We start from the raw sequence: 26525 nt of genomic DNA on the forward strand, positions 1-26525 counted from the left end.
GCCTTAAAAAGGAAGAAATCCTGTCCTTTATGAAAACATGGGTGAACCTGGTGGATATTATGCTAAGTGAAATAAGCCAGGCACAGAAAGACAAACATCGCATGACTTCACTTACATGTGGAACCTAAAAAAGCTGCCTTATACCAGAGTAGAATGCTGGGAGGAGAGGGACCGGGCAGCTGTGGGTCAAAGAACACACAATTTCAGTCAGACAGGAGGAGTAAATCCAGGGATCCTGTACAGCTCGGTGACTGTAGTTAACAACAATGTATTGCATTCTTGAAAAAAGGAGATATAGGGGAACCGGAGACAGGGAAGGAAGAGTGAAGATCACCGTCCAGCCCTGCAGGACCCAGGGGGACAGAGTGGGCACTCAGAGGTGAACCTCCAGCAGGTAGCGCAGGCGACACTGGCTCTCCTGGTAGATGAGGTACTCGCTCTGGGAGAATGTGGAGCTGCTGAACTCTGGGCAGGGCACAGGCTGGCCCTGGGGCACCACTACTCGCTGGCCATCCAGCTCCAGCTCAGTGTCCTGGGTCGGATCTGCAGGGCACATCAAGGGTCAGGGTGGCTCAGGGGTCACTGGTCCCTGGACTTACAAATAAGTCCTGCAGCCTACGGTCTCCACATCTGTCAGAGGGCACGCCTGCTCATTCCACCTTGCCCACCTCCAGACCACGACATAGGCTCAGGCTTCTGGCTGGAGTGTCCATCTCACCTTCTCTCTGGGAAACTCCTACTCATCCTTCAATGCTCAGTCAATGACTGAGCACTGAAGCCCTCTGGGATGCCCAGGAAAGATTTGTTGAACCAGTGGATGTTTGTCAAATGACAGAGTGAGTGGCTTCAGGGAAGATTCTTTTTGTCCCTCTTCACAGCCCCCTCCCTGAAAATGTCCCAGCCCCTACCTCAGCCCCACCTTTCTCCTTGGCCTGTCCAGCTTCTGAGGACTCACCAGGCTCGGTGTGGCCTCGGGCAATGACACTGTTGAAGCCAGGAGGTGGGGTCTTCAAGCTGGGGTTGTCCATGGTGATATGGTACTCTCTGCCCAGGGCCACCTCACCCAGGAACATGTAGCCGATGTAGTGGTCCCCACAGTTCATGCCAGTAACTGGAGAACACAAGGAGTCACTGGCAGGCAGCTCAGCCTGCCTCCCGCTAACCCGAGGGCTCCTCTCTGCTGTGATGTTATCCCTTCTGGCTTTGCTGCTCCAGCCCAGAAAAGGCTCACTCTCCTCTAGCCATCACTCCCTCCTTGTCCCAGCATGCTCCCTGTGGCCAGGCCTCTGCACCCACTGCTGTCCTCATGAAAGTCAGCAATGGCCTCCCAGTGACCAAACCCGGGGCAGGGGCTTTTCTCCCTGGCCTGCCCTGCTGACTTCACTGCTGACATCATCAGCCCCTACCTGGGACCTCCTCACGGTGGCTCTCCTGAGCCTACCCCACCACTGTTTCCTAAGCTCCTCTGCCCTTCTGGTGGACCCCTTGCTCTTGGTGACCTCAGGCATCCTAGAACTTCAGCCCCATCTATTCTGGGATGTATCCTTGGTCCATGCTCTCTTGGCCTTACAAACGGTGGTGGCCTTCAATGATGGGGTCAGCCTGGGAGGTCATTTCAGTGAGGACACTCCTGGCCAGAAACTCGGAAGTCACTGGAGACAGTGCTGACCCTTTCCCACACGCTGGCCATCCCACCTTCCACACGTCCCTCTCATGGGCTCCCTCCCCCGCACCTCCCAGCCCCGGACAAGGCACCCCTCACATCCGGCTTGGATGAGAGCATGGCCTCCCTGCAGCCTCTGGCTGCTGCTACCTTCTCCACAGCTGTAGCCACTGAGATCCTGCCACACTCAAGTCCAGCTGGGCTTGCCATCACTCCCAGGTCCGGTTGGTGCACCCATTCTATCTGTATTACCTCCTCCAGGAAGCCATCCCTGACCATCAGGCACGTCCCCTGAGATCCCCGCCCTAAAGCCCAGGACAACCCACTGAGCACTGTAGTCATTAACCACTAAATGATTCTTCTCTCGGATCCCCCGTGAGTTTCCAGTGGGCAAGGACTGGGACCCATCCACCTTAGTGCCAACCCTCCCAGGGCCTGGCCTAGAGGGAAACCTCACCATAGCCGGCTGACTTGCTGTTCTCTGAGGCGAAGTAGATGCCCTTGCCAACACGCCCACCAGAATGTGGCATGATGCGGAGTCCACTAGTGAGGATGGCGGCCACCACGGCCACGTTGGTGCCGTGCCACAGCAGCCTCCGATTACCCAGTCTGGAGTGGGCCTGGAATCTGTCTCCCTGAGTGGAAAGGATGTGAGAAATGGGAGTTATGCCACCCAAGCACTCCGGTGCCTTGCCCGGCTGCTCAGAGGTGTGACCAAGCCTGAGGGCCCCTCTGCTTACTCCAGCACACTCATGGCCTGGCAGAAACTGAGCAGAGTTGCTCAATGATTTGCTAAGGGGCAGATAAGCCAAGGGCATCTTCCTAAGGCACAGGGGTGATGGTGGAGGGGGTGGGGGAATCTCCCTCACCTCCCCTTCTCGGTTCACTCTCCAGGCGTGTTGAAGAGTAGGGCACCTGTGGTTGTTGCCAGTCTGTTTTAAGTAGGTCTGTATCACCTGTGGGGAGAGCAGAAGCTGGGTGCCAGGGTGGGAGGCTCAGGAGCTAATCCCCGCTTCTCGTCGTCTCGTCCCCCCTGGTCCTGAGCCCTCCGCAGGCCCTGGAGACACAGGAAGAGAAGGCTGAGGGCGAGTATTCCTCTGGGTACCTGGAGGGCAGGTGGGCAGAGGGACAGGGCTTACTGTTAGCCTGGCCCCTCTGTGGAGCCCAGCTCACCTTGTACTCAGGTGCCCCAGGGTCCAGCAGCTGCAGCTGGCACTTGAGAAGCCGGTAGTCTCGGTCTAGGGGGTGTGGCACCTCCTCCACCATCTTCTTCTGTTCAGGGGCTGCCTGCAGGGCCTGGGCCAGCTCGATGTCTGCCAGCACCTAGGATGATGGGCCCTGGCCGCTCGTCTTCCCATGTGACCTCTGGCCTTCCCTTTCCTCTCTCACATGCCTGGTACTGCAGCTACCCCACCAGTGTGTCCGCCTGTCCCATCACCCCATCTGTCTGCCTGGCCTTCCCCACCCATCTGTCAGCTTGCCCAGGCAGTCCACCCCTCTGGGCGTTCTTGGCCACCTGTCTCTCGTCTCGCTTGTCGCCTAGGCTGTTCAGTGCCCCACTGCCTGCCCGCACCCCTGCCAGCCCTCACCAGCAGCATGTCCTTCTTGGCCTGCAGAAGCTCCGGGGTGTTGATGGGTGGGGGCCGGCTACGGCCGAAGTTGTGCGGTATGACGGTGTAAAAGTGGGAGGACAGCTCCTCCAGGCTCTGGCCACCATCCTTGGGGCCTTTCAGGGCGTCCTCCAGTGCCTCCAAGGCCTCGAAGCCCCGTGCAATCTGCTGCTTGCTCAGCTTTCCCAGGGGCATCTTCTTCACATCTGGGGGGACGGGGGAGTGGGGAGACTCAGCCCCACAGCCCTGCCTCCCTGAGGCCCCTGCCACCCTGCCTCCCTCACCCCTCACCCAGGTCCATGAGGGCCATGGCATTCTTAAACATCTCCTTGCTGAAGATGTTAGTGATGAGCTTCTGCGTGGCTGGGTCCAGGGAGCAGGGCTGCACCCGCTTTGCCACAGTCCTCACTGGGCCTCCGTCCACCTGAAGATTCAGGGCACATGTGAGCAGGAGCGGCTGGGCAGGGCGCAACACCAGACAGAGACCAGCCAGCCTGAGGCCAGAGGGGAGTTCTGTGCCTGAGGCTGCACAGCTGGGCAGTGGCACAGCCCACCCAGCAGGGATTCTCCAGCCAGTGCCCTCCCTCTGCCCAGGGCCTGCCTCCCTTCCCTGGCCCTCTCACCTTCACCACAGCTTCCTGGGCCTCATCCTCTCCCTGCACTTCGATAAGTGTGTACTTGCCGGGGTGGGCCACAAATCGGTCTCGCTCTGCCCATTTGTTCTTGGTCTTTTCCTGAAATTTCTTCTCAAAGTCCTTCTTTGCATCTTCTAGTGTTGTGAAGGGGTTGAGCTTCGACTGGCCAAGCTCTCCCTGCCACCCACAGATAGCCTTCAGGGGTGTGCCCACCATCAGCGTTTGCTGGCCTGTGTGCTGGGCCAGACCCTGTGCTGAGCACCCCTGGACAGTTGGGGATGCCGCCCAGTCAGTAGCCGTGGCCTTCTGAGGGCCCTGGGCAGCACGTGCAGAGCAAGCGGGGCACTCACCACGCGGCCCCAGCGGGTCCAGCAGGCAAAGCGGCCACCATCCTGGAGCAGCTGGATGATGTAGAACTTGTTGTTGTTCTTCCCGATGTCGGTCTGGTTCAGGGTGCAGTCGTAGTCCTCATGCACCTGGGCCAGAAGGGAGGTGGGGGCAGGCTGGCTGGGGTCAGATGGGTGCCTGGCTGCACACTGAGAGGGCTCCGAAGGGGACAGGAGTCTGATGGCAATGGGAGTCAGAGGGACTCTGTCTTGGAAGCTTGGGTGGTCATGGCTCTTCCCTAGGGGATGTGGTGTGACACTCGGATGGGGGCATGTCCTTCTGGGAGGACACAGCTGGGCCCTGAATGGGGAAATCCAAGAGGGACATGGCTCTGCCCTGAAGGGACATGAGTGAGCACCAGGGAGACTGAGGTAGTCAGAGACTTTCCCTAAGCATGCTGGGCGGAGGCCTGCATGGGGTCTGAAAAGCAGATGTGACCTGCCTAGACCTGATGGGACACAGCCCTGATGTCTGTGTTCAGAAGAACATGGCCTTGCTCTGGCGTGCTTACCTGGGGGCCTTGGGCTCCAAAACCAGAACTGAGCCCCAAGGGGGAGGCCTGGGTGTGTTTGCGCCTATCAGTGGGCAGGCTCTGGCCTGGCTGGGGCCACTCACCTGGGTCCCAGGGCTGCTGCTGAGTGGACACGTCGGATCCACACGGATTATGCGCCTCTCTGCGGGTGCGGCCCTGAGGGCCTCAGCGGCGGAGCGGAAGAGGTCCTCCTGCCCTGCCCCCTGCTGCCCCTTCTTCTTCTCAGGGCCCTCAGTCTGTACTGAGCACTTCCTCTTTGGAGCCATGGCTGTCCTGAGGCACAGAGGGGCCCGTAGGTCTCCATGGTCTCCTCATCCCCAACGCCCACTCTCACTCCCCAACCCCACCCTGGGCCTGTATAGCACCAACTTGTCCCACCCCGGGCTCCCTGTTCGGTGGCCTTCCACTGTGTCCTCTGTCCACTCTGACTGCATTCCCAGCCCCAGACCACACCCAGCTCTTTGTCACTCAGAAACACTCCTTTCCCCAGTCCCAAGTGCAAGGTTAGGACTCTCCAGTCTTCCCACTCTAGTCAACGGAGTCTGCCTGGCTCCCTACCCTCTCCAGCTCACCTTCGAGTCCTGAGGGGTAGGGAAAGTGAAAGGAAGATCGCTCCAGTCCACTTAGGGGCTCCTCCCTGTGTCAGCTAGCTCAGCCCTGGCATGGTTGCTGAGCTGAGTCACGGAGCTATGGGGGAGGGTGGGCAGAGGATCCTGGGGCGGGCCAGATTTATCCCCCTGAAGCTTAGAACCCAGTGTTGTAGAGGCCCTTCCCAATGGACTGAAGAGTTCTAGGAAGCCAGAACTCCAGATCAATGGCCTTGAACTACCAGAGGGCAAAGGCCAGTCCACCAGGCCCTGCCCTGCCCTGCCCTGCTCTGCCCTGCGGAGGACTGTGGGCAGGACCATAGGACACTCACCCAAGAAAAGCAGGGACATGGGAGAGGTCTTGGCTGCCGCCCGACCTGGTTGTGTGCGCCTCCCAGGGCAGTCCCAGGTCTAGCATCTCTCCATGAGTCTCAGGCGTGACTTAGCGAGGGAATTCCCAAGAGTCGCCAGACGCTGTATGTGCTTGTGTAAGGCTTAGACATCGGCTATTTGGCCACCAGTGGGGTGAAGCAGAGGCTGGGGCAGGTCGAATCAGGAGGCCAGTCCCACGGACGGGTGGGCACTCGATCTGGTATATCCAAGGCCCGGGCAGTCGCGTCCGTAGCGCTGCTCATGTGGCCGGGGCCTGCGGCATGCATCTGTCGGTCGCCCGGTGACCTTGGGCCCGGGTACAGGCACCGCCTCCCTCTCCCCCAGGCTGCTTGGATCCCCGCTGGGCCTAGCGCCTGGCTGCCCAAGGAGGGGAGGAGTCACGCTCCAGAACGCGGACGGGTTCCGCGTCTCTGGCGCCCCCCAGCGGCCAAGGGGCGCAAACACCGAGAAGGCTCTTGCTCCCACTTCGAAGTCGGCCAGCAGCAGAGCGCAAGCGCTGCAGCTTCAGGCCGGAAGCGCCCGGGAGACGCCGGCTTCCCACTCGAGCCTAGTGCGGGAGCCTATAGGAACTCCAGGAGGCGGGGCCACAAGCGTCCATCCTATGGGCGTTTGGGGGCGTGGCAGAGCCTGCCGAAGGACCCAATGGAACAGTGGAAGGCGGGGCCCGGGCTATGGAAGCCTATCAGGAAGCGGAATCTTGCCATGCGGCTGGGGTGCGGGGAGGGTTCAGCTGCCACGTGAGTTCTCCGGTGGCCGCTGGCACACACCCGGTGGGCAGCATGTCGGCAAAAGCAGCGGCTCGTAAGCGGGGAAAGCCGGCTTTGGGGGCCGGGGCTGGTGCGGCGGCCGGCAAGCGGCGGCGAAAGGTAAGCATGGTGCTTCTGCGGGCCGTGGTATGCCCTGGTGCTGGGACAACCGTCATCCCATCAGGGGGACCCGGGTCCGGGCCCTTCCCCAGCTCTTCGCCCGGGACACCAGCTGGAATCAGCTTCGTTCTTCTCTCCGCTAGCCAAATCCTAGAAAGCCGTGCATTTAACCCGGGAGCCACTGCCTTTACCATCCTGGGGCTCATGAGGGACCCGAGGAGGCCCCTTAGTCAATGCCAGGGTGGTCGGGACTCTTGACCAAAGAAAGGACCTTATAATTCCCAGGCCGTCTCTGCGGGGGACAGGGGCAAAACCAAAGGTGGCACCAAGATGAATGAGGAGATCTCCAGCGACTCTGAGAGCGAGAGGTGAGCTGTTCTTTTCCACCTAGTGGGAGGGAAAACTGAGGCCCATGGTGCCTGGAAGACTCTTGAGTCTGGGCAGAGCTAAGCCTAGAACCCAAGACTCTGGCCTTGGCTCTGAGATCGTAGCTCTTTCCTTTAGTTTCTGGTCCTGCGAAGTCTCGTTTCTGCGAGGTCTGTGGATGGGAAGGACCCTAGGCCCCAATCCGAGGCTACTGCGACCTCCTTAGGTTTTGGCAAGGAGCTAAACATGGGACTGGACTGATTGTGAAATTGCAGGAAAACAGAACAAAGCTGTCAAGTATTTCTTGCATCCCTCTCCTCTTGCCAGTTTTCCTGCAATTTCGCGATTTAACTAGAGTCCCTGTCGGTTAACATGCCAGACACTGCCTTCACTGTTGAAAGTGCAGAGTTAGGCAGGCAGTTGAAGAAAGTTTGTAGTGAGATGTGTATCTTATAGTTAGTTGTGCGTCTGGGAACAGGGGAGGGACATTTAAATAGGGTCTTGAGAGATGAGGAGGAGTCTCTCATGGAGAGGTAGGGAAGGCATTCAGGGATCAGAGGACAGTTTGAGGTGTAAGTGTGCCAGAATGGGTGATAGAAAAGATGGAAGGGGCCGGGCCTGGTAACTCACACCTGTAATACCAGCACTTTGGGAGGCCAAGGTGGGAGGATTGCTTGAGGTCAGGAGTTTGAGACCAGCCTGGACAACACAGTGAGATCTTGTCTGTACAAAAAGTAAAAAAGTTAGCTGGCTATGGTGGCATACACCTGTAGTCCCACCTACTTGGGAGGCTAAGGTAGGGGGATCCCTTCCCAGGAAGTTGATGCTGCAGTGAGCTATGACCATGCACTGACCTCCAGTCTGGGTGACAGAGCAAGACCCTGTCTCTACAAAAACACGATAACAGGAGGGGTGGTCATAGGTACATGCAGATTCTAAAGGGCTTTGAATGCCTCCCTTATTTCTGGAGATGATGGGTGTGGTTGCTTGCAGGATTCCAAAGAGTCAGGCAAGGTGTCAGGCCTGACCCTGTGGGTTAGAGCTCTTGGATCAAGGAATCCTAGTGTCTTCCTTATGAATTGACTTGAGAACCTCACTTCTAGAATTAAGTATGTGTTGCCTTAATTTGCCTGCAGAAAGACTTAATGTACTTTTTTTGTTTTTGAGACAGAGTCTCACTCTGTTGTCCAGGCTGGAGTGCAGTGATGCGATCTTGGCTTACTGCAACCTCTGCTTCCCTGGTTCAAGTGATTCTCCTGCCTCAGCCACCTGAATAGTTGGGATTATAGTCCTGTACCACCATACCTGGCTAATTATGTATGTGTAGTGGAGATGGAGTTTCACCATGGTGGCCAGGCTAGTCTCAAACTCCTGACCTCAATTGATCCACCCACCTCAGCCTCCCAGAGCGCTGGGATTACCAGCATGAGCTACCATGCCCAGCCATTAATGTACTTTTCTTAATGGGAAGGTTATTGTGGATGAGTATGTGCCAGGCTAGTGTGGGCTAAGCACTTTTAAATGTTTTTTAAATGTATTGTGAAGCTTGTTAGATGCAGAAGAGTGAATGATATACATATGTAGAGAGTAGTGGTGAAATGGTAAGCCTCTGCACTTACCACTTAGGTTAAGAACTAGAACATTTGCAGCAACTTAGAAGTCCCAACTGTTATTCCTAACTTGAGTTAATAATTTCTTTGGTTTCTTTCTTCTTCTTTTAAAAAACTAATATTTTCCATTTAGGTATAATTTACATATAGTAACATTCACTTTTTAAAGTTATGGTTCGGTGAATTTTGAGAAATATACACAGTCATGTAATTACCACTACCTTGAAGATATACAAGGGTTTCATCACCCTCCAAAACTCTTCCTCCTTCTTCATAGTCAGCTCCTCTCCCTACTCCAGTCTGTGGTAGCCGCTGCCCCTAGAATTGTGTGTTTTCTAGCACGCCATGTAAATGGAATCATAGTGTATACTTCCCTTGCATTTCTTTACTGTTCTGCCTCATGCATATGAATCCTTCAACAATAGATTGATTCGTTTGGCTAAACTGAGTAGAAGTCCGAACTTAACACAGGTCCCTTGGCTGTGTAAAGGAAGGGCAGCACCAGCCCTGTTTTTGGCTGAAGACCTGCCAGGCATAGGGCACTAAATGATTTCTGGGGCATGGTCCAGCTTTGGCTTTCCTGAGAGTTTTCAAGGCCCCTTCTGTGGAAGTCAGGGGCAGGGTTATGAGTGAGTCCTGGAAACACGGTTAGGGCAATGGACAGAGACTGGATGTCTGCTGGCACATGATCAGAGGGAATGGGCTGCCCCGGATTTTCTGTGTTTGAGTGCTCATGACCTACTCCCAGCTCCCAGAAACAGGTCAAAGCAGGACCTATCTTTGAGTGAAGTGGGTCCTCTCTGCTGATCAGGGGACTGGGGGCATGGAGGGGAAAGCAGTGACTCTACCAGTAAAGGTCAATCCTCAAGCAGTGAAGGTTCATTTGGAACCTTGTCCCCAGGGTAAAGGATGGTGCAGTGGTGATGACAGTCCCGGTGTGTCTGCCTGGTGGGTCCTTGGATTTGTTCCAGACTGCCCCTGTCGTGTCTGGGGATGGTGTCCTCTTCTCTGTTCTCTCTGTAGCATCTCTGGTTTCTGGCATCCCTTGCCTTCCCTTTCCCAGTTTACTCTCTCATTTGGGGAGTACATCCTCTATCCTTCTTAAGAAGAAGAGGGAGAAACAATTCTGTGGCACCTTGCACACCTGGCAGTGTTGTTCGTTTGACTGGGCATGGCATTTTAGGGGTCAGCATATTCCTCCAGAGCTGGGTGTGTGAGGCTCCTCTGTCTCGTTCTCAATATTGCTGTTGAGATGCTGGAGCATTTTGATTCCTGACTCTTTGTATGTGACCTGATTTCTTTTGGAAGCCTGGTTTCTCTCGGAAGCCTCCTCTTTCCCCCAGAGTTGAGAGGCTTTAGTGATCTCTTTGGGATTTGGGTCTGTTTCCACCCTTATGTGGGCCACTGAGTGGGGCCTTTTAACTTGGAGAGTCACATCCTTCAGCTTTCTGCAGTGTAGTTACCAGCCATATGGGCTGGCGGGGATGGGGAAGGTTGGATAGGAAGGTGAGCATTCAGAAGGCAGAGTCCTAGTGGCCAGAGGAACAAGCTGAGCCCCTCAGACCCAGCCCCTCCCTGCCTACAGCCTACCTCCAAGGAGGCCTGAGGAGGAGGAGGAGGAGGAAGAGCTGGAGGAAACTGCACAGGAGAAGAAGCTGCGCTTGGCCAAGCTCTACCTAGAGCAGCTCCGACAGCAAGGTGAGCCACGGGCAGGGCTTGTGCCGCCGCTGCAGCCCCAGCCACCTGATGGGTGACTGACGTGGGTGCCCAGTGAGTGCCCGGGCTGTTGGTACTGGCTGCCCTGTGGGGGTGGCCAGGAGCTCTCATGGGCCTTCCAGGGAAGCCAGTACTGACAATAAGTACTGATCCAATAAGTAAAGGCATGAAGAAACCCTCCAGCCTGCTCTCCCCTCAGCTGAGGCACCTGGAACTTCCTGCATTGCCCAGCCCTGGGACAGTGGGATGGGGACAGGATGGGCGAAGAGGGATCTGAGCCTCAGTTTACTTGGTCTGGTCTGTCCTGCACAGAGGAGGAGAAGGCTGAGGCCCGAGCATTTGAGGAGGACCAGGTGGCAGGGCGCCTGAAGGAGGATGTGGTAGGTGTGGAGGGAGAGTTGGCGGAGGCAGGGTTGGAGCCGATCTGCTCCCAGGGTCCCATCTGACTCTTCTCCATGCAGCTCGAGCAGAGGGGCAGGCTGCAGAAGTCAGTGGCAAAGGAGGTGAGTGGTCCTGGTAAGGTTGGAGGGAATTGGGGTCCCACCTGGGTTGGTGGCCAGGTGAGTCAGTGGGGGCTCAGGGTCTTTGCTCTAGAACATGGTGGACACTTGGGACTATAGGGTCAGGTAAGGAGCTGATCCCTGTTGCCTTGGGTCTTGTTTTCCTTCTGGCCGGGAAGGGTGGGACGGGCCAACACTGCTGGGTGGGGTTGATGGGGGTGGTGCCTTTATGCCGCCAACCACAGTGACCCAGCCCCTGTCCGCCCAGATCCAGGCTCCAGCCTCGACTGACATTCGCGTTTTACGGGGGCACCAGCTCTCTATCACATGTTTGGTCATCACCCCCGATGACTTGGCCATCTTCTCTGCTGCTAAAGACTGCACCATCATTAAGTGTGAGTGAGTGCCTGGGTCGGGCCGGAGGCCCCTTGGCGCATCCAGGATGGCTGGTCAGGGGAGCGAGACTGGTCACGGCAGGCTGAGCCCTGAGCTGGAGGCAGGTTTGCTTCCCTAGAGGTGCTCTCTGGGTGACAGTGGAAGCTGCTGCCCGGCAGTGGGGCTTATGAGCTCCCTGTCCCTGGAGACCTTTGGACAAAGTCAGGCTGATGATTTAATGGGGATCAGTGTTGCAGGTGGGTGGTTGGACTAGAAGGCATTTGAGGCTGTGCAGTCCTGGGATTGAGTCCCCGGTCCTCCTGGGTTCCCATCCATTCCTGCTGAGCAGTTCTTCCTCCACTCACTGTGGTCACAGAAGAACTCACACCATCAATCCCACGTCCATCCCTTTTCTTCTTTGGGCTTCATGGCTGCTGTGTGGCACTAATGTCCCTCTTCATAGATGAGGAAACTGAGGTGGCTTTTCTGCAGGCTCATGGTGGCTGTGCCAGGTTTTCTGGCCGAGTCCGGTCCGGGACCTTTGCCATGGCTCTTTATTCCATGCTTGAGAGGGGTTGCCAGCCAGCCCTGTCCCCGCATCCCAGTAGCTTCTCCCCCACCCCCCACGGCAGGGAGTGTTGAGAGTGGACGGAAGCTGCATGTAATTCCTCGAGCCAAGAAGGGTGCCGAGGGAAAGTCCCCTGGCCACAGTAGCCACGTCCTCTGCATGGCCATCTCCTCCGACGGCAAGTACCTTGTAAGGCCAGGTTGGCCCTGGGGGCAGATGGGAGGTCTGGTGCACAGTGGGTGCCTGTGGTCATTGTCTTCACCCCGTAGGCCTCGGGTGACCGCAGCAAGCTCATTCTCATTTGGGAGGCCCAGAGCTGCCAGAACCTGTACACCTTCACAGGACACCGGGATGCAGTGTCGGTGAGGAGCTGGGCCTTTGCCAGTGGATAGTTTTCGGGCATGTGCTGAGTACGCTAGGCTCAATGCTGGCCTCTGTGGTCCCCGTCCTCAGAGAACCTGCATCCTGGGTAGCGAGTGGGTAGTGAGTGGTGTTATAAAAGACATAAATGGGCTAAAGGATGGGGAGGACCTGGTGGAGACTGGGTTGAGCTTGCTCAGGAATCAGGGAGGGCCTTGAGAAGTCCGCCTCTGGCTAGGGTGTGGCAGCTCTTAATCCCACCACTTTGGGAGACTGGGTGGAAGGATCATCTGAGTCCAGGAAGTGGAGGCTGCAGTGAGCTATGATTGCACCGTTGCACTCCAGCGTGAGCAACACAGTGAGACCCTGTCTCCAAAAAAATAAAGAAGTCCGCATCTGCTCAGGGGTAGATGGGCGTGTGGGCTGCACAAAAGTGCCTCCCAGGACATGCCACATGGCTTGCTTTTTGGGAAGTCCTCCCGGGGCCTGACCTGTCTCTTGCCTGCTGTAATCCAGGTCCCCTTTGTTCTCTCCCCATGCACCCTTAGGGGCTGGCGTTCCGCAGAGGCACCCACCAGCTCTACAGCACATCCCATGACCGCTCCGTGAAGGTGTGGAACGTGGCAGAGAACTCCTACGTGGAGACTCTGTGAGTGTGTGTGGGAGAGGGTGTGTGGATGCACGTGCGTGAGTTCACACATGACCCCTATCCTGCTCTGTCTGCTCTCCAGCTTCGGGCACCAGGACTCTGTGGCTGCACTAGATGCCTTGAGCCGGGAGTGCTGTGTGACGGCTGGGGGCCGGGATGGGACTGTACGTGTGTGGAAGATCCCTGAGGAGTCCCAGCTTGTCTTCTACGGCCACCAGTAAGGTGGCCTGCCATGCCAGTGGGGGCTACATGGGCTGGGGGTGGGCTTGGGCCACACCCCTCAACAGCCCCTTTCTCCAGGGGCTCCATCGACTGCATCCACCTAATCAACGAGGAGCACATGGTGTCCGGCGCAGACGATGGGTAAGGGCGCATTTGGATGTCTCTGGCCAGCCTTCTGCTCCCGAGCGATGGCTGCCTGCAGGGCCCTGAGCTTGCCTCATGGAACCCCCAGTGGGGTAGCTGTTGTAATCTCTTTTCATAGATGAGGACGCTGAGCCAGAGAGCTCAGATGACCTTGTCTGAGCTGTGTGCTCTTGACCTCTTCCTGTCATGTGGACTTTTTTCTTTTTTTTAGAATTAAAAAAAATTTCTGTGGGTACCTAGTAGTTGTATGTATTTATGGGGTACCTCAGATGTTTTGATACAGGCATGCAATATGTCATAATCACATCATGGAAAACGGTGTATCCATCCCCTCAAGCATTTATCTTTTGTGTTACATGTGTTGTCTTTTCTGCCTCTGGCCCCTCACTGCTGTACTCCCTTCCTGTCCGTAGTTCTGTGGCCTTGTGGGGCCTCTCCAAGAAGCGACCACTTGCCCTGCAGCGTGAAGCTCATGGGCTGCGGGGGGAGCCAGGCCTGGAGCAGCCCTTCTGGATATCATCGGTGGCAGCCCTCCTCAACACAGATCTCGTGGCCACAGGTGGGTGCCCTGAGAGGCAGGGAAGAGGGGCGGCTGCGTGGGCTGGTATGGGGGTTGCTCACTGTCCCTGTCTCCCCAGGCTCCCACAACTCCTGCGTGCGGCTTTGGCAGTGTGGGGAAGGCTTCCGGCGGCTTGACCTTCTCTGTGACATCCCCCTGGTGAGTGAGTGGGATTGAATGCTCAGCCTGTCTTTGCCACACTGCTGAGGCCCCTGGAATTAGCTTTTTAAGGTCTTTCTTCCTGTCAGAAGGGAACCTTCTCAGGGTAGGGCCAGCTCCTAGCACAGGGCCTGGCAGGAACCCTCCCCACTTTCCCTCTTCTGCTCCCCTTTCTAGCCTAGGCCCTGTCCAGGGTGCTGGGGTACAAGTCAGGGAGCCGCACGGGCAAAGACCTGGAGGCCCGGCCCTGTGATGGGTTTTGCACCGCTGGTGCCAGATTGGGTGCTAGGCTAGAGCGTGTGGACTTGACTGTCCACACTGGGGTGACCTGGAGGAGAGTGGCAGGATCTGTCAGTGATGTGTGCTCAGAATGCAGGGTCTGGGTCACTGGGGAGTCATGGGGTCTCCAGGGCCCCACAACCAGGAGCCAGCGTCAGGCCATGGCCTTGACATACTTGGGGTACACGGCCTCCTTCATTCTCACAAACTCACTGCCAGCCCAGTGCTCTGCTTACCCTCATCTCGCAGATTTGGAGGCTGAGGCCCTGATAGGTAAAGGGCTGGGCTGTGTCAGCAGGTGGCAGGGGGCAGAGCAGGGATTTAACCCAGGCCTGGTAAGGCCCAGCCCTTGACTGTGATGCTGAAGATGGTGGTGGAGGGGTGTTCTAATGTCTTTTCATGTTGTCTTTCTCTCTCTGCTCAGGTGGGTTTTATTAACAGCCTCAAGTTCTCCGGCTCTGGGGACTTCCTGGTAGCTGGGGTGGGGCAGGAGCACAGGTATGTGTGGCCCTTGAGGGTGTGGGTGAGGTGGTGCAGGCTGCACAACTGTGTGGAAATGGGCTGGAGAATGGTCCGGGTCTAGGCTGCTTCTTGTGCTCCCTGCAGGCTCGGCCGATGGTGGCGAATCAAAGAGGCTCGGAACTCTGTCTGCATCATCCCACTCCGCAGGGTCCCTGCACCCCCAGCTGCCGGCTCCTGACACTTACCCTCCTTATTTAAGTCCTTCCCAGGCCATGCCCCACCCTCTTTGTATTAAAAGCCTCCTCTTTTGGGCCTTGTCTCTTGTAGTTTCTTGGGGAAGTGGAGTTGGGGGTGCATCAGGGGCTGGGTGGGAGGCGGCCTGGGAGGGACAGGATTCCAGCAGTCTCCTAGCTCTGCCCCTCTGCTAACCTGAGGGCCGTTATCCTTTTCCAAAGAACTTGGGATGGAGACCTCAGCTGGCTCCTGGCTCCTGGCCCCTCCCGGAGTGTCCTGCATGACCTCACTGGGCGAGCTGCCCGTCACTGCTCTTGGGTGGTCGGGGTCAGAAGCTGCTCACCCTTCAAGCCATGGCTTGTAAGGGCTGGTGCTAGGGTCAGAACTGGACTGTAGACAGCAGACTTGCAAGTCAGGCTGGCTTGGCTTCCTCTCCCAGGTCAGGTCAGGAAGCCGGCAGGGACAGACTGCCCGTGAGGTGTAGGGGTGGGGAGTGGGAATGGGACCCTGCACTGGTGGGCTTGCTGTTTGAGGACAGGGGTCCAAGTTGGGAGAAGTACTGTCTTTGGTCTAAATGTCAGAACCAGGCTGCGGTGCTCATCACAGCCAAGACCTGCCTGCCAGGCAAGTGAGTCAAAGTGAAGGCTCACTTTCCCTGATTTCACTGAGTGGGTAACTCTCTCCTGCTGTGGGGTGAAGCCAGTGAGGAGGAAGCAGAGGTGGACTGGAGGTGCAGAGCACAGTGAGGTCCCCTCCTCTCAGGAAAAAGAAGGGGATGTTAAGGGAAAGCCTTCGCCCATGGGGCCCAAGGGCTAAACCTGTGAAGGAGTGGTGTAGTCCCCTGAGAGAAGAAGCCACCCCCTTTTGCCCCCATGCTCATGAGGCCTCCCCCTCAGACTGACCTGTGCCTGCCTGCAACTAACCTGGGACCAGAGGGGTCAAGTTCAGGCTGAGCCGCTGAAAAATACTATTTATTTATTTATTTTCGAGGCGCAGTTTCATTCTTGTTGCCCAAGCTGGAATGCAATGGTGTGATTTTGTCTCACTGCAATCTCCACCTGTCAGGTTCAGGCGATTCTCCCGCCTCAGCCTCCTGAGTAGCTGGGATTACAGGCATGCACCACCACTCCTGGCTAATTTTTGTATTTTTAGTAGAGACAGGGTTTTGTCATGTTGGCCAGGCTGGTCTCAAACTCGGCTGGTTTCAAACTCCTGACCTCAGGCGATCCACCTGCCTCAGCCTCCCAAAATGTTTGGATTACAGGCATGAGCCACTGCCAGCCTGAAAAATCCTGTTACAGATGAGAAGATGTTGGTAGAATTCACTCAATCCTATGTCCCATGACACATCGAGCTCAACAATGTCATAAACACATCTGAAGAACACTGCACACAACACAGAAAAGCCCCTGAACATGTGAACCCTTTCCTATTAGTACATTGTCACCAAATGAAAATGACGACTCCAACTTGGAAGTGAAAGTAATTTCTCCCGTGGTTTCTATTCTCAGCCTTTCTCTGCTGGGGCTTCCTTGCTATTGGATTCTTGAGCAGAGGCTGCTATCAGCAGACCCAGTGCCTCAGTCTCTCCCAGGACCCTTCTCACCTCCACTTTGGTCAAAATCTGGCTGTTCTGGTAGGGTTGAGTTCCACGCAGCTCTCAGGCTGAGACTGAGTAGGTGTTCATGACTCCTGCATCTGTTAGCTATTGCTGGGCAGCAAACCATCCTAAAACTGGCTTAGAATCACTAGTGTGCATGAGTCTGTAGGCCAGCTGGGGGTTCCTTCTGGTCCCAGCTGAGCTTGCTCATGCTTTTGCAGTCAGCTGTGTGTTTGGAACTCTGCTGACCTTGACTTGTCCATGTTGGGAGGTTGGCTGGCAATGGACACACTGGGAAAACTGCACTTCCATATGTGGTTTCTCATTCTCTAGTAGGCTAGCCCAAGCCAGGTTTGTTCACTTGTCTACACAGGGTTAAGAAGAGAGAAGCAGGAAAGTCATCTAGAGTTCTGGGCTTGGATCTGGCACTTCCATCATGTTCAGCTGGCCAAAGTGAAAGGCAGACGATCCCAGATTCAAGGGAAACAAACTTCCTCTTTTGATGGGAGTGACTGCCATGTCATGTTGTGAAGGGCACAGAAACGGGACATTTCGGCAGCGAATCCACAGTGTGTCCAGTCCAGAACATCACTCCACCTTTCTCCTGCCAGAGCTGGGCTCTTCTTACCCCTGAGTGGGCAGAAGATGGTACTAGAGGGCAACCTCAGACACTGATGGTCCAGGAAGAGTCAAGGATGGAATGGCCAGACCCTAGCCCTCTGGCCACCATTTTTTTTTTTTTTAACAGGGTCTCTGTCATCCAGGCTGGAGTACAATGGCACTGATTTGGCTCACTGTGACCTCTGCCTCCCTGGTTCAAATGATTCTAATGCCTCAGCCTCCCAAGTAGCTGGGTTTATAGGCATGTACCACTACACCTGGCTAAATTTTGTATTTTTGGTAGAGACAAAGTTTCACCATGTTGGCTAGGCTAGTCTCAAACTCCTGGCCTCAAGTGATCTGCCTGCCTTGGCCTTCCAAACTGCTGGGATTACAGGTGTGAGCCACGGCACCTGGCTGTCCCCCTGGCCACTATCAGGAGGGTGGCATGACAGATGAGCAGCCAGTATCCATTCTTCCCTTCTTCCTGAGAATGGGCCTAGAAGTACAGTCTGTACCGCTGAGCCACCCAAACTACAGCCATTCTCAGGGAATCTACCATCAATCCTAACTTCAAAAGGGAAACTAGAAATCAGGAAGGTGAAGGCAAGAGGGCTGGCAACCCATCTTCTAGGGGGCTGGGCTCTCTTTGTGGGGATGGTGACAGTAATATGTCTTCTGTACCTGTTGTATGGTCTGCCAGGTACTCATTCTCATTTCTTTCTGAAAGTGTAATTCCAATTTCTCTTGGAAAGCTATCCCTTGCATCCTGTAGCATATCCATCCATCTGTCCATCTGTCTGTCCATCCATCCATTGATTCATCCATCCATCCATTGATCCATCCATCCATCCATTGATCATCCATCCATCCATTGATCCATCCATCCATCCATTGATCATCCATCCATCCATCTGTCCATCTGTCCAACAACATTTTATTGTGTTCCAGTGATGCCCCAGCTGCTGCTCTAGGCCATGGCGATGCAGAAATGAGCAAGAAAAATTTCTGCATTCAAGAAGCCTACACTCTGGAGGTATAAAGCATGTAAATAAGCAGACACAGTGCAAATCCAGATGATCAGTGTTATGAAGAGGTCAAGCAGAGTGAGATGACAGAGACTGGGGTAAGGTCTCTGGAGAAGTGACATCCAGTGAGACCTGAATGATGGGAAGAGCTGGGGGAAGAGTACCCTCTGTCTTGAAATCACCTGAGCAAAGGCCTAAGACAAGAGATCTTCCTCAAGGAGCCACTTTCCAGGGCTTCCTGACTAGAGAAGTGTGTGGACAGAAACCCTAGGCAGAGTTGAGTACGACAGAGGGATAGCTGGTGCAGGACGGGGTTGGCTCCTGGCTAAGTGGCTGCCCCTTTCAACCCCTCTTAGTCTACCATGTCTCTGCCTCATTTCTCTTCACCCCTACCTTTCCAATGCTGGCTCTTCTGGTTGCTGTCCGGTTCCCAGTGCTGAACTCCACCGTCCCCAGTGCAGAGCTTCCTTAAATCCAGCCCAGTCACTTGCTGCTCACCCCTACCTCTACTGGGGTCACTGGGTACAAGGAAGTGCAGTGGCAGGAGCTGTCCCTAGGCATGGAGAAAAGGGTCTCAGGACTTTAGGATTTTGGGTCTCCCCAGAGAAGCATCTGGTCCTCTTTTACTTTATAATATTCATTAATTAAATGAGCAATTATTTAGTACCTGCTCTGTGCTGGCACTTTTTAGCATCTGAGGAAAATGCTCAGATTCTGCCAGCAAGGAGCCAGGTGAAGGAAGAGACAGGCTAGCAAAGGTGACTATATAAGATCAGGTGGGGACCGCAGGTGGATATAGATCAGGTGGAGATCTATAAAGGGGGCCATGGGGCTTCCCAAGGTGCAAGATCCACTAAGTAAACTCCTGGGTCCTCCTGGGAGGCTGCTGTGTCAGGGGCTGCATGTGAGGGTCACTTATCTGGGGATGGGGCTGGGGATGCTGCAGAAGAAATGCCTGAGGCAGGGGCTAATGGTCGCCTTAGCACAGCCCACTCCCAGGAGCGCTGCGTTCCCTCCTCTGCAGGCCACGGGGCTAGGGGCACATGCTGAGGGCTGGGCCCACTGAGACGCTCACTGAGCCTGGCTTTCTTCTCCCTTTTCCAGCCCTCCCTCAAGGGGACCACTGAGAACCTCTGGGGGAAACTCCGGTAGAGGAGGTGGAGAACGGTGGGGGTGGGATGGGAGAATGTGCCCCAGGATGCTGGTACTTCCGTGATTGGCTCTCACCCATGGTGGCCCTCAGGGGCCTGTGTCTTGCTCCCTGTGCTGCATCCCTTACCGCAGCTCCAGGAGGCTCACCCACCATGCTCACCCCAGGCCCCTCACCCAGCGCAGCCTCCAATCTCCCCTTGGATGGCGTCTCCCTCTGCTCCTCAGCCCCTGCGGTGCCTCCTCCCTGCCCACTGGCCAGAGGCTGAGCTGGTCCTGGTGGCACTCCAGGCCCCCAAACCCTCCCTGCCTCTAGGGTCATCAAATCCAGCAATGCCCCAGCCCTGGGTCTCTTCCCTGTCTGGGTCTTCCTCCATTCTGCACTCCAGCTCTCTAGTCATTCTAGGCTCCAAATGTGAGATCTTTCCTGTGCCCTTGGAGTGCAAGAACCTTCATCTCTTTGCTTCTTATTTAGACCCAAATAGGAGGATCATGATTGTTGTAAGTTGTTTTTAAAATTTACACACACTAAACTTGCTTGATGTGACATATGGGGTTTCTGAATTTTTAAAAATTATTGTGCGGTGAAACTGACTTTTTTTCTGTGAGTTATACAGTGTAACACACGTACAGATTTATGTAACCACCATCACAACCAAGATACAGAATAGTCTGTTACCCTAAAACAATCCCCTTAGTACCCCTTTGTGGTCAGACCTCCCCCATCTCTAACCTTGGGCAGCCACTGAGCTGTATTTTAGAGAATGTCACATGAATTAAATCATACAGTATGTAACATTTTGAGACTGTCTTTTTCAATGCAGCACAGTGTCTTCGAAATTCATCCACATTTTCACATCCTTTTCCTACTGAGTGGTATTCTATTGTATGGATGGACTCCAGTTTGATTTATCCATTCATATTGTGATGGAACATTTGGGTTGTTTCAAATTTTTGGTGACTATGAGTAGAGCTTCTAGAAGCTGGGCACAGTGGCTCATGCCTGTAATCCCAGCATTTTGGTAGGCCAAGGCGGATGGATCACCTGAGTTCAGGAGTTTGAGACCAGCCAGGCCAACATGATGAAACACCGTCTTTACTAAAAATACAAAAAATTTAGGCAGGCGTGGTGGCATGCACCTGTAATCCCAGCTACTCTGGAGGCTGAGGCAGGAGAATTGTGTGAACCTGGGAGGTGGAGGTTGCAGTGAGCCGAGATCACACCATTACACTCCAGCCTGGACAACAGAGTGAGACTGTGTCTCAAAAAAAAAAGGTGGGGGGGCTACTCTGAATATTCATGGACACACTTTTTCACTTCTCAAGGTTAAATACCAAGGAGCTCGATTTCTGGGTCATATGTTGAATTTTATAAGAAGCTGCCAAACTATTTTCTGAAGCAGCTGTACCATTTCACATCCCTGCCAGCGATTTATAAAGGATATGGGGGCTTCTAGTCACTCCACATCTTTTATAACACTTGTTACTGTCAGTATTTTAAATTTTATTCATTTAAACAAATGTGTGGTGGTATCTCATTTTAGTGTTAATTTGTATTGCCTAGTGGATAATGGTGTTGGATATCTTTCATGCAGTTATTTTCCATCTGTATATCTTCTTTGGTGAAGTATTTGTTCAAATCCTTTGCTCATTTTAGTATTATGTTGTTTAAGAATGTCAAATAAATAGAATTATACAGCATATAACATTTTGAAACTGGCTTCTATTACTCAACCTGATGTCTCTGAGGTTTGCACAAGTGGGTGGGTTTATTAGCAGCTTGTTCCTCATCACTGCTGGAATTACAGCAGTTCGTGTTTATCCATTCTCCTTTTGAAGCACATTTGGGTTGTTTCCAGTTTTTGGCTATTACAGTTAAAGCTGCTGTGAACCTTTGTGTACATATTTTTGTGTGAGCGTAAGGTTTAATTTCACTAGGGCAAATACCCAGGAGTGGGATTACTGGGTGATTTGGTAAGTATATGTTTACCTTATAAGAAACTGCCAAATCATTTTCCAGCACAGTTGTATTTTTCTCATTCCAGCCAGCAGTGTGTGAGTGTTCCCGTTCCTCATCATTCTTGCCAGCTTTTGGTGTTGCCAGGATTTTTAATTTTAGCATTTCTAACAGAGGCATAGATACAGCTCATTGTGGTTTGAATTTGCATTTTCCTAATGGCTAATTATATTGAACATATATTAATACATTCACTTGCTATCATTATATCCTCTTTGATGGTGTGTTTGTTCAAGTCCTTTGTCCATTTTTAAATTGGGTTTGTTTACTTATTATTTAATTTTGAGAATTCTTTATAATAGTCTTGATACAAATCCCTTCTAGAATGTAGTTTGCATGCATTTTCTCTAATTCTGTGGCTTGCTTTTCCATTCTGTTAACAGTTTTTTTCACTGAGCAAAAGTTTTAAATTTTGAAGTCAAATTCATCATTTTTTTTTTCATGGATAATGCTTTTGGTATTATACCAATGAAGTATTTGGTTAACTCAATTATGAAAAATTTTCTCTTGTTCTTAAAATTTTACATTTTGCAATAATTTACAGCTATAATCTATTTTGCGTTAATTTTTTATAAGGTAGGAAGTTTAGGCTGAGAGCCCTTTTTAAATTTTCTGATAGATGTCCAATTATCCCAACATCATTAAAAAAAAAAAAAGACTACTTTTTCTCCATTAAATTGCCTTTTTGCCTTTGTACCTTTGTGGGGAAAAAAAGCAATTTGTCATATTTTATGGAGATCTATTTCTGGACATTCTATTGTGATCCATTTATCTGTGCTTCTAATCTTCACTAATGCCACACTGTTTTGATTATGATAGCTTTATAGTAAGGCTTTTTTTTCTTTTGAGACAGAGTTTTGCTCTTTTTACCCAGGCTGGAGTGCAATGGCACCATCTCAGCTCACTGCAACCTCTGCCTTCCAGGTTCAAGTGATTCTCCTGCCTCAGCCCCCTGAGTAGCTGGGATTATGGGCATGTGCCACCATACCCGGCTAATTTTGTATTTTTAGTAGAGATGGGATTTCACCATGTTGGTCAGGGTGGTCTCAAACTCCTGACCTTGTGATCTGCCCACCTTGGCTTCCCAAAGTGCTGGGATTACAGGCATGAGCCACCACGCTTGGCCTTATAGTAAGTCTTAAAATTGAGTTATGTGAGTCTTTCAATTTTTTTTAATCTTCAAAATTGTTTGTGCTATTTTAGTTCCTCTGCTTTTCTGTATAAATTTTAGAATCAGCTTGTCTCTTCTAAAATTCTGCTTGGGATTTTGATTCAAGTGACATTTAATTTATGGACCAATTTGGGGAATATTTAGCTATATTGAGTCTTCCAATCAATAGACATGGTATATCTTTCTAATAGACATAATGTATCTTTCTATTTGTGTCTTTTTATTTTGCTCATCAGCATTTTGCATATTTCAGAATATGTATTCTGCTTATGTTTTATTAGGTTAGACAAATCCAATTATTATATTTTTGAAGCTAATGTAAATGACATTGTTTTTATAATTTTTGTTTCCCACAATTCACACAAGTATATAGACATATGATTAAATTTTGTATGTTAACCTTACATCTTTTTTTCTTTGAGCATGGAAGTAAATCCTTATTTTAATCTTGCTAAGCTCACTGAGTTTTAGGGGCTTTTGGTGGAGTCCTTGAGATTTCCTACGTAAACAATCACTGTGAATATGGACACTTGTATTTCTTTTTGAATGTGTATGCCTTTTATTTCTTTTTCATGCCTTGTTGCACTGACTAAGACTTCCAGCACAATCTTGAGCAAGAGTGATGAGAGTGGACCCATTGTCTTGTTCCCAATCATAAGAGTGAACATTTTGTTTTTACTGTTAACGATTATTTTACCTGTCAGTTCTTTTTAGAATCCCTTTATGGTGTTAAAGAAGTACTCTTCCATTCCTAGCTTGCTGAGTTTTTATCATGTATTGCTGTTGAATTTTTGTTTTTATTTTTTAGACAGAGTCTCACTCTGTTGCCCAGGCTAGAGTGCAGTGGTATGATCTCGGCTCACTGCAACCTCTGCCTCCCAGGTTTAAGTGATTCTCCTGTCTCTGCCTCCCAAGTAGCTGGGATTGCAGGCATGTACCATCACACCTGTCTAATTTTTAGTGGAAACAGTGTTTCACCATGTTGGCCAGGCTGGTCTCAAACTCCTGACCTCAGGTGATCTGTCCACCTCGGCCTCCCAAAGTGCTGGGATTACAGGCCATGGCATGTGGCCAACTTATTTATTTTTATTTTATTTATTTATTTTTTGAGACAAGGTCTCATTCTGTTGCCCAGGCTGGACTGCAGTGCACAATCTCAGCTCACTGTAACCTCTGCCTCCCAGGTTCAAGCGATTCTCCTGCCTAAGCCTTAGCTGGGATTACAGGTGCCCACCACCACATCCAGCTAATTTTTGTATTTTTAGTAGAGACAGGATTTCACCATGTTGGCCAGGATGGTCTTGAACTCTTGAACTCAGGTGATCTGCCTGACTCAGCCTCCCAAAGTGTTGGGATTACAGGAGCGAGCCACCACGTCCAGCCTACTTATGTGATTTTTTTCTTTAATCTGCTTATATGATGGATTGTATTGATTGATTTCTTTTGAATATAGAACCTTCCTCGAATTCCTATGATAATCCCAATTGGTAGTGGTGTATTATTCTTTTTGTATATTGCTAGATTCGATTAGCTAATATTTTGCTGATTTTTTTTTCTGTGTTCATGAGGAGCGTAGTTTTACTTTCTTGTAATGTTTTTGTCTGGTTTTGATATCAAGATAATTCTGCTCTCTAAAGCTATTTGAAAATGGTTCCCTTCAGTTATATTTTATGGAAGAAATTGTATATAACTGATGCGATTTCTTCTTTAAATGTTTGGTAGAATATGCCAGCAAAGCCATCTTTATCTGGAAATTAGAAAGTTTTAAACATCGAAGTCAGTTTCTTTCCTTTTCCTTTGTTTTTTAAATTAAGATGGGGTTGTGTCACCCAGGCTGAAGTGCAGTGGTGCAATCACAGCTCACTGCAGCAACTCCTGGGCTCAAGTGTTCCTTCTACCTCAGCTGGGACTACAGGTGCACACCACCATGCCCAGCTAATTTTTTTACTTTTATTTTTTGTAGAGATGTGATCTCGCTGTGTTGATCAGGCTGGTCTCAAACTCCTGGCCTCAAGTGATCCTCCTGCCTTGGCCCCTCAAAGTGCTGGGATTACAGGTGTGAACCACCATGCCCAGCCCAGCCCTGGTGCACTGGTTCATGCCTGTAATCCCAGCATTTTTTTTCTTTCGATGCCAACTGCTTCACTTTACTCTCCTTTGCTCAGATGATTTCTGATGAGAAATTTGCTGTATTTCTCATCTTTGCTCTTCTGTATGTAAGGTGTTCCTCTCCACTCCCCTGGCTTTTCAACATTTCCTCTTTGCCCTTGATTTTAAGCCCTTTGACTACGATATGCATCGGTGTTGTTTTTGATATTTATCCTGTTTGGTGTTTCTGGGTTTCTGGGATCTATAGTTTGGTATCTACCATTAATTTGGAAAGTTCTTGGCCATTATTTATGCAAATATTTCTTCTGCTCTGTATCTCTTCTTTTTTAGGTATTCCAGTGACACATATACATTTTAGAAATTGTCCCTCAGTTTTGGATACCTTGTCTTTTTTCCCTTTGCATTTTAGTTGGGAAGTTTCTATTGGCATATTTTCAAGCTCACTGATTCTTTTATCAGTCATGTCAGGCTACAGGTGAGTCCACTGAAGACATACTTCATTTCTGTTGTTACAGTGTTTTAAAATTTCTAGCTTTCCTTTTGATTCTTTCTTAGAGTCTCCATCTCTCTACTCATATTACCCATCTATTCTTGCATTACTTTTTCCATCTGAGCCCTTCACACAATAATTATATTTACTTAAAATTCTCGGTCTGATAATTTCAATATCTGTGTTATATCTGAATTTGATTCTGATGATTGCTTTGTCTCTTCAAATTATGTTTTGTGTGTTTTGCCTTTTGTCATGCTTGTAGTTTTGTTTTGTTTTGAAAGCTGGAGGTGGATTGGGTGTGGTGGCTTCTACCTGGAAGAAGGTAATCCCAGTGCTTTGGGAGGCTAAGGTGGGAGTATTGCTTGAGGTCAAGAGTTCAAGACTAGCCTGGGCAAAATAGTGAGACCCCCATCCCCCCCCAAAAAATTAGCATGGCCTGGTGGCATACGCCTTTAGTCCTAACTACTCGGGAAGCTGAGGTGGGAGGATTGCTTGAGCCCAGCAGTTTGAGTCTGCAGTGAGCTCTGATTGTGCCACTACACTCCAGCCTAGGAGAACAGAACAAGATCTTGTCCCTAAAAAAAAAGAAAAGAAAAAGCTGGACATGTATCAGGAACTGAGGTAAATAGGCCTTTAGTGTGAGGATTTATGTTAATCTGCTGGATTTGGGCTGTGGTTTTCTTTTGTTTGTTTTTGATACGGTCTCACTGTTGCCTAGGCTGGAGTGCAGCTCACTGCAACCTCTTCCTCCTGGGCTCAGGTGATCCTCCTGCCTCCTGAGTAGCTGGAACTGCAGGCATGCACCACCATGCCTGGCTAATTTTTGTATTGTTTTATACAGACACAGGGTCTCACCTTGTTGCCCAGCTAGTCTGGAACTCCTGGGCTCAAGTGATCCACCTGCCCCAGCCTCCCAAAGCATTAGGATTACAGGTGTGAGCCACCGTGTGCAGCCTGGGCTGTGTTTAGAATCCATAACTCCTAAATGTCTTCTCATGTTCCCTTCCTCTCACCCATCCTGAAGCCCCACCTCCATCTTCAGGAAATCACTGATCTGCTCTCTGACATTTTAGATTAGTTCTCATTTTTCTAGAATTTTATATCAATGAAATTTATATATATATACATATATATATATAAATATACAGGATATATACAATTTTTACTGACATAGAAGAGTTGTACATGTTTATGGGGTACATGTAATATTTTAACTCATGCATAGAATGTATAAGGATTAAGTCAAATTAATTGGGATATCCATCACTTCAGACATTTGGCAGCAACCTGGATGGAACCGGAAGACATATTGAGTGAAGTAAGCCAGGCACAGAAAGGCAAATATTACATTTTCTCACTCCTATGTGGGAGTTAAAAAAATTGATCTCATGGAGGGAGTGAGTAGAATGATGGTTACCAGAGGCAGGAAAGGGTGGGGATGAGGAAGAATGAAGACAGATTGGTTAATGGGTGCAAAAATTC

At 51.4% G+C, this 26525-nt stretch overlaps 2 protein-coding genes across 5 annotated transcripts; one reads left to right on the forward strand and one right to left on the reverse strand.

Annotated features, from left to right (window-relative positions):
- Positions 1 to 3: 3 nt before the first annotated feature.
- Positions 4 to 6160, reverse strand: PARP3 (poly(ADP-ribose) polymerase family member 3). Of its 4 annotated transcripts, none has more exons than XM_010347076.3 (11): positions 5747 to 6160; positions 4911 to 5095; positions 4259 to 4384; positions 3897 to 4085; positions 3565 to 3697; positions 3253 to 3479; positions 2837 to 2986; positions 2533 to 2619; positions 2121 to 2298; positions 956 to 1111; positions 4 to 543 (listed from the first exon to the last, which is right to left on the reverse strand). In XM_010347076.3, exons 1-11 carry the CDS (start codon positions 5763 to 5765, stop codon positions 374 to 376), a joined length of 1620 nt encoding a protein of 539 aa, XP_010345378.1. In that variant the 5' UTR covers positions 5766 to 6160; the 3' UTR covers positions 4 to 373. The 4 variants fall into 4 exon arrangements, with proteins under 4 accessions (XP_010345378.1, XP_003936654.1, XP_010345379.1 ...); XM_003936605.4 differs by having other exon boundaries at positions 4911 to 5100; XM_010347077.3 differs by having other exon boundaries at positions 4911 to 5100; positions 5400 to 6159.
- Positions 6161 to 6508: 348 nt separating this feature from the next.
- On the forward strand, positions 6509 to 14950 carry RRP9 (ribosomal RNA processing 9, U3 small nucleolar RNA binding protein). Its single transcript, XM_003936606.3, has 15 exons — positions 6509 to 6673; positions 6959 to 7041; positions 10235 to 10347; positions 10678 to 10745; positions 10827 to 10868; positions 11134 to 11260; positions 11873 to 11997; positions 12078 to 12170; positions 12717 to 12817; positions 12900 to 13034; positions 13118 to 13180; positions 13597 to 13742; positions 13822 to 13901; positions 14605 to 14678; positions 14787 to 14950. Exons 1-15 carry the CDS (start codon positions 6587 to 6589, stop codon positions 14878 to 14880), a joined length of 1431 nt encoding a protein of 476 aa, XP_003936655.1. The 5' UTR covers positions 6509 to 6586; the 3' UTR covers positions 14881 to 14950.
- Positions 14951 to 26525: the final 11575 nt, after the last annotated feature.

The sequence above is a fragment of the Saimiri boliviensis genome, chromosome 8, assembly GCF_048565385.1.
Source record: "Saimiri boliviensis isolate mSaiBol1 chromosome 8, mSaiBol1.pri, whole genome shotgun sequence".
Classification (NCBI taxonomy): Eukaryota; Metazoa; Chordata; class Mammalia; order Primates; family Cebidae; genus Saimiri; species Saimiri boliviensis.

Coding starts and splice junctions, on each gene's coding strand:
- PARP3 (XM_003936605.4), bottom strand. CDS start 5,832: ATGCTAGACCTGGGACTGCCCTGGGAGGCGCACACAACCAGGTCGGGC. Junction 3,698..3,896: donor CCCAGGAAGCTGTGGTGAAG/GTGAGAGGGCCA, acceptor CTGAATCTTCAG/GTGGACGGAGGCCCAGTGAG. Junction 1,112..2,120: donor CAGCAAGTCAGCCGGCTATG/GTGAGGTTTCCC, acceptor TGTGTTCTCCAG/TTACTGGCATGAACTGTGGG.
- RRP9 (XM_003936606.3), top strand. CDS start 6,587: ATGTCGGCAAAAGCAGCGGCTCGTAAGCGGGGAAAGCCGGCTTTGGGG. Junction 11,998..12,077: donor CCTCCGACGGCAAGTACCTT/GTAAGGCCAGGT, acceptor TTCACCCCGTAG/GCCTCGGGTGACCGCAGCAA. Junction 13,743..13,821: donor CACAGATCTCGTGGCCACAG/GTGGGTGCCCTG, acceptor CTGTCTCCCCAG/GCTCCCACAACTCCTGCGTG.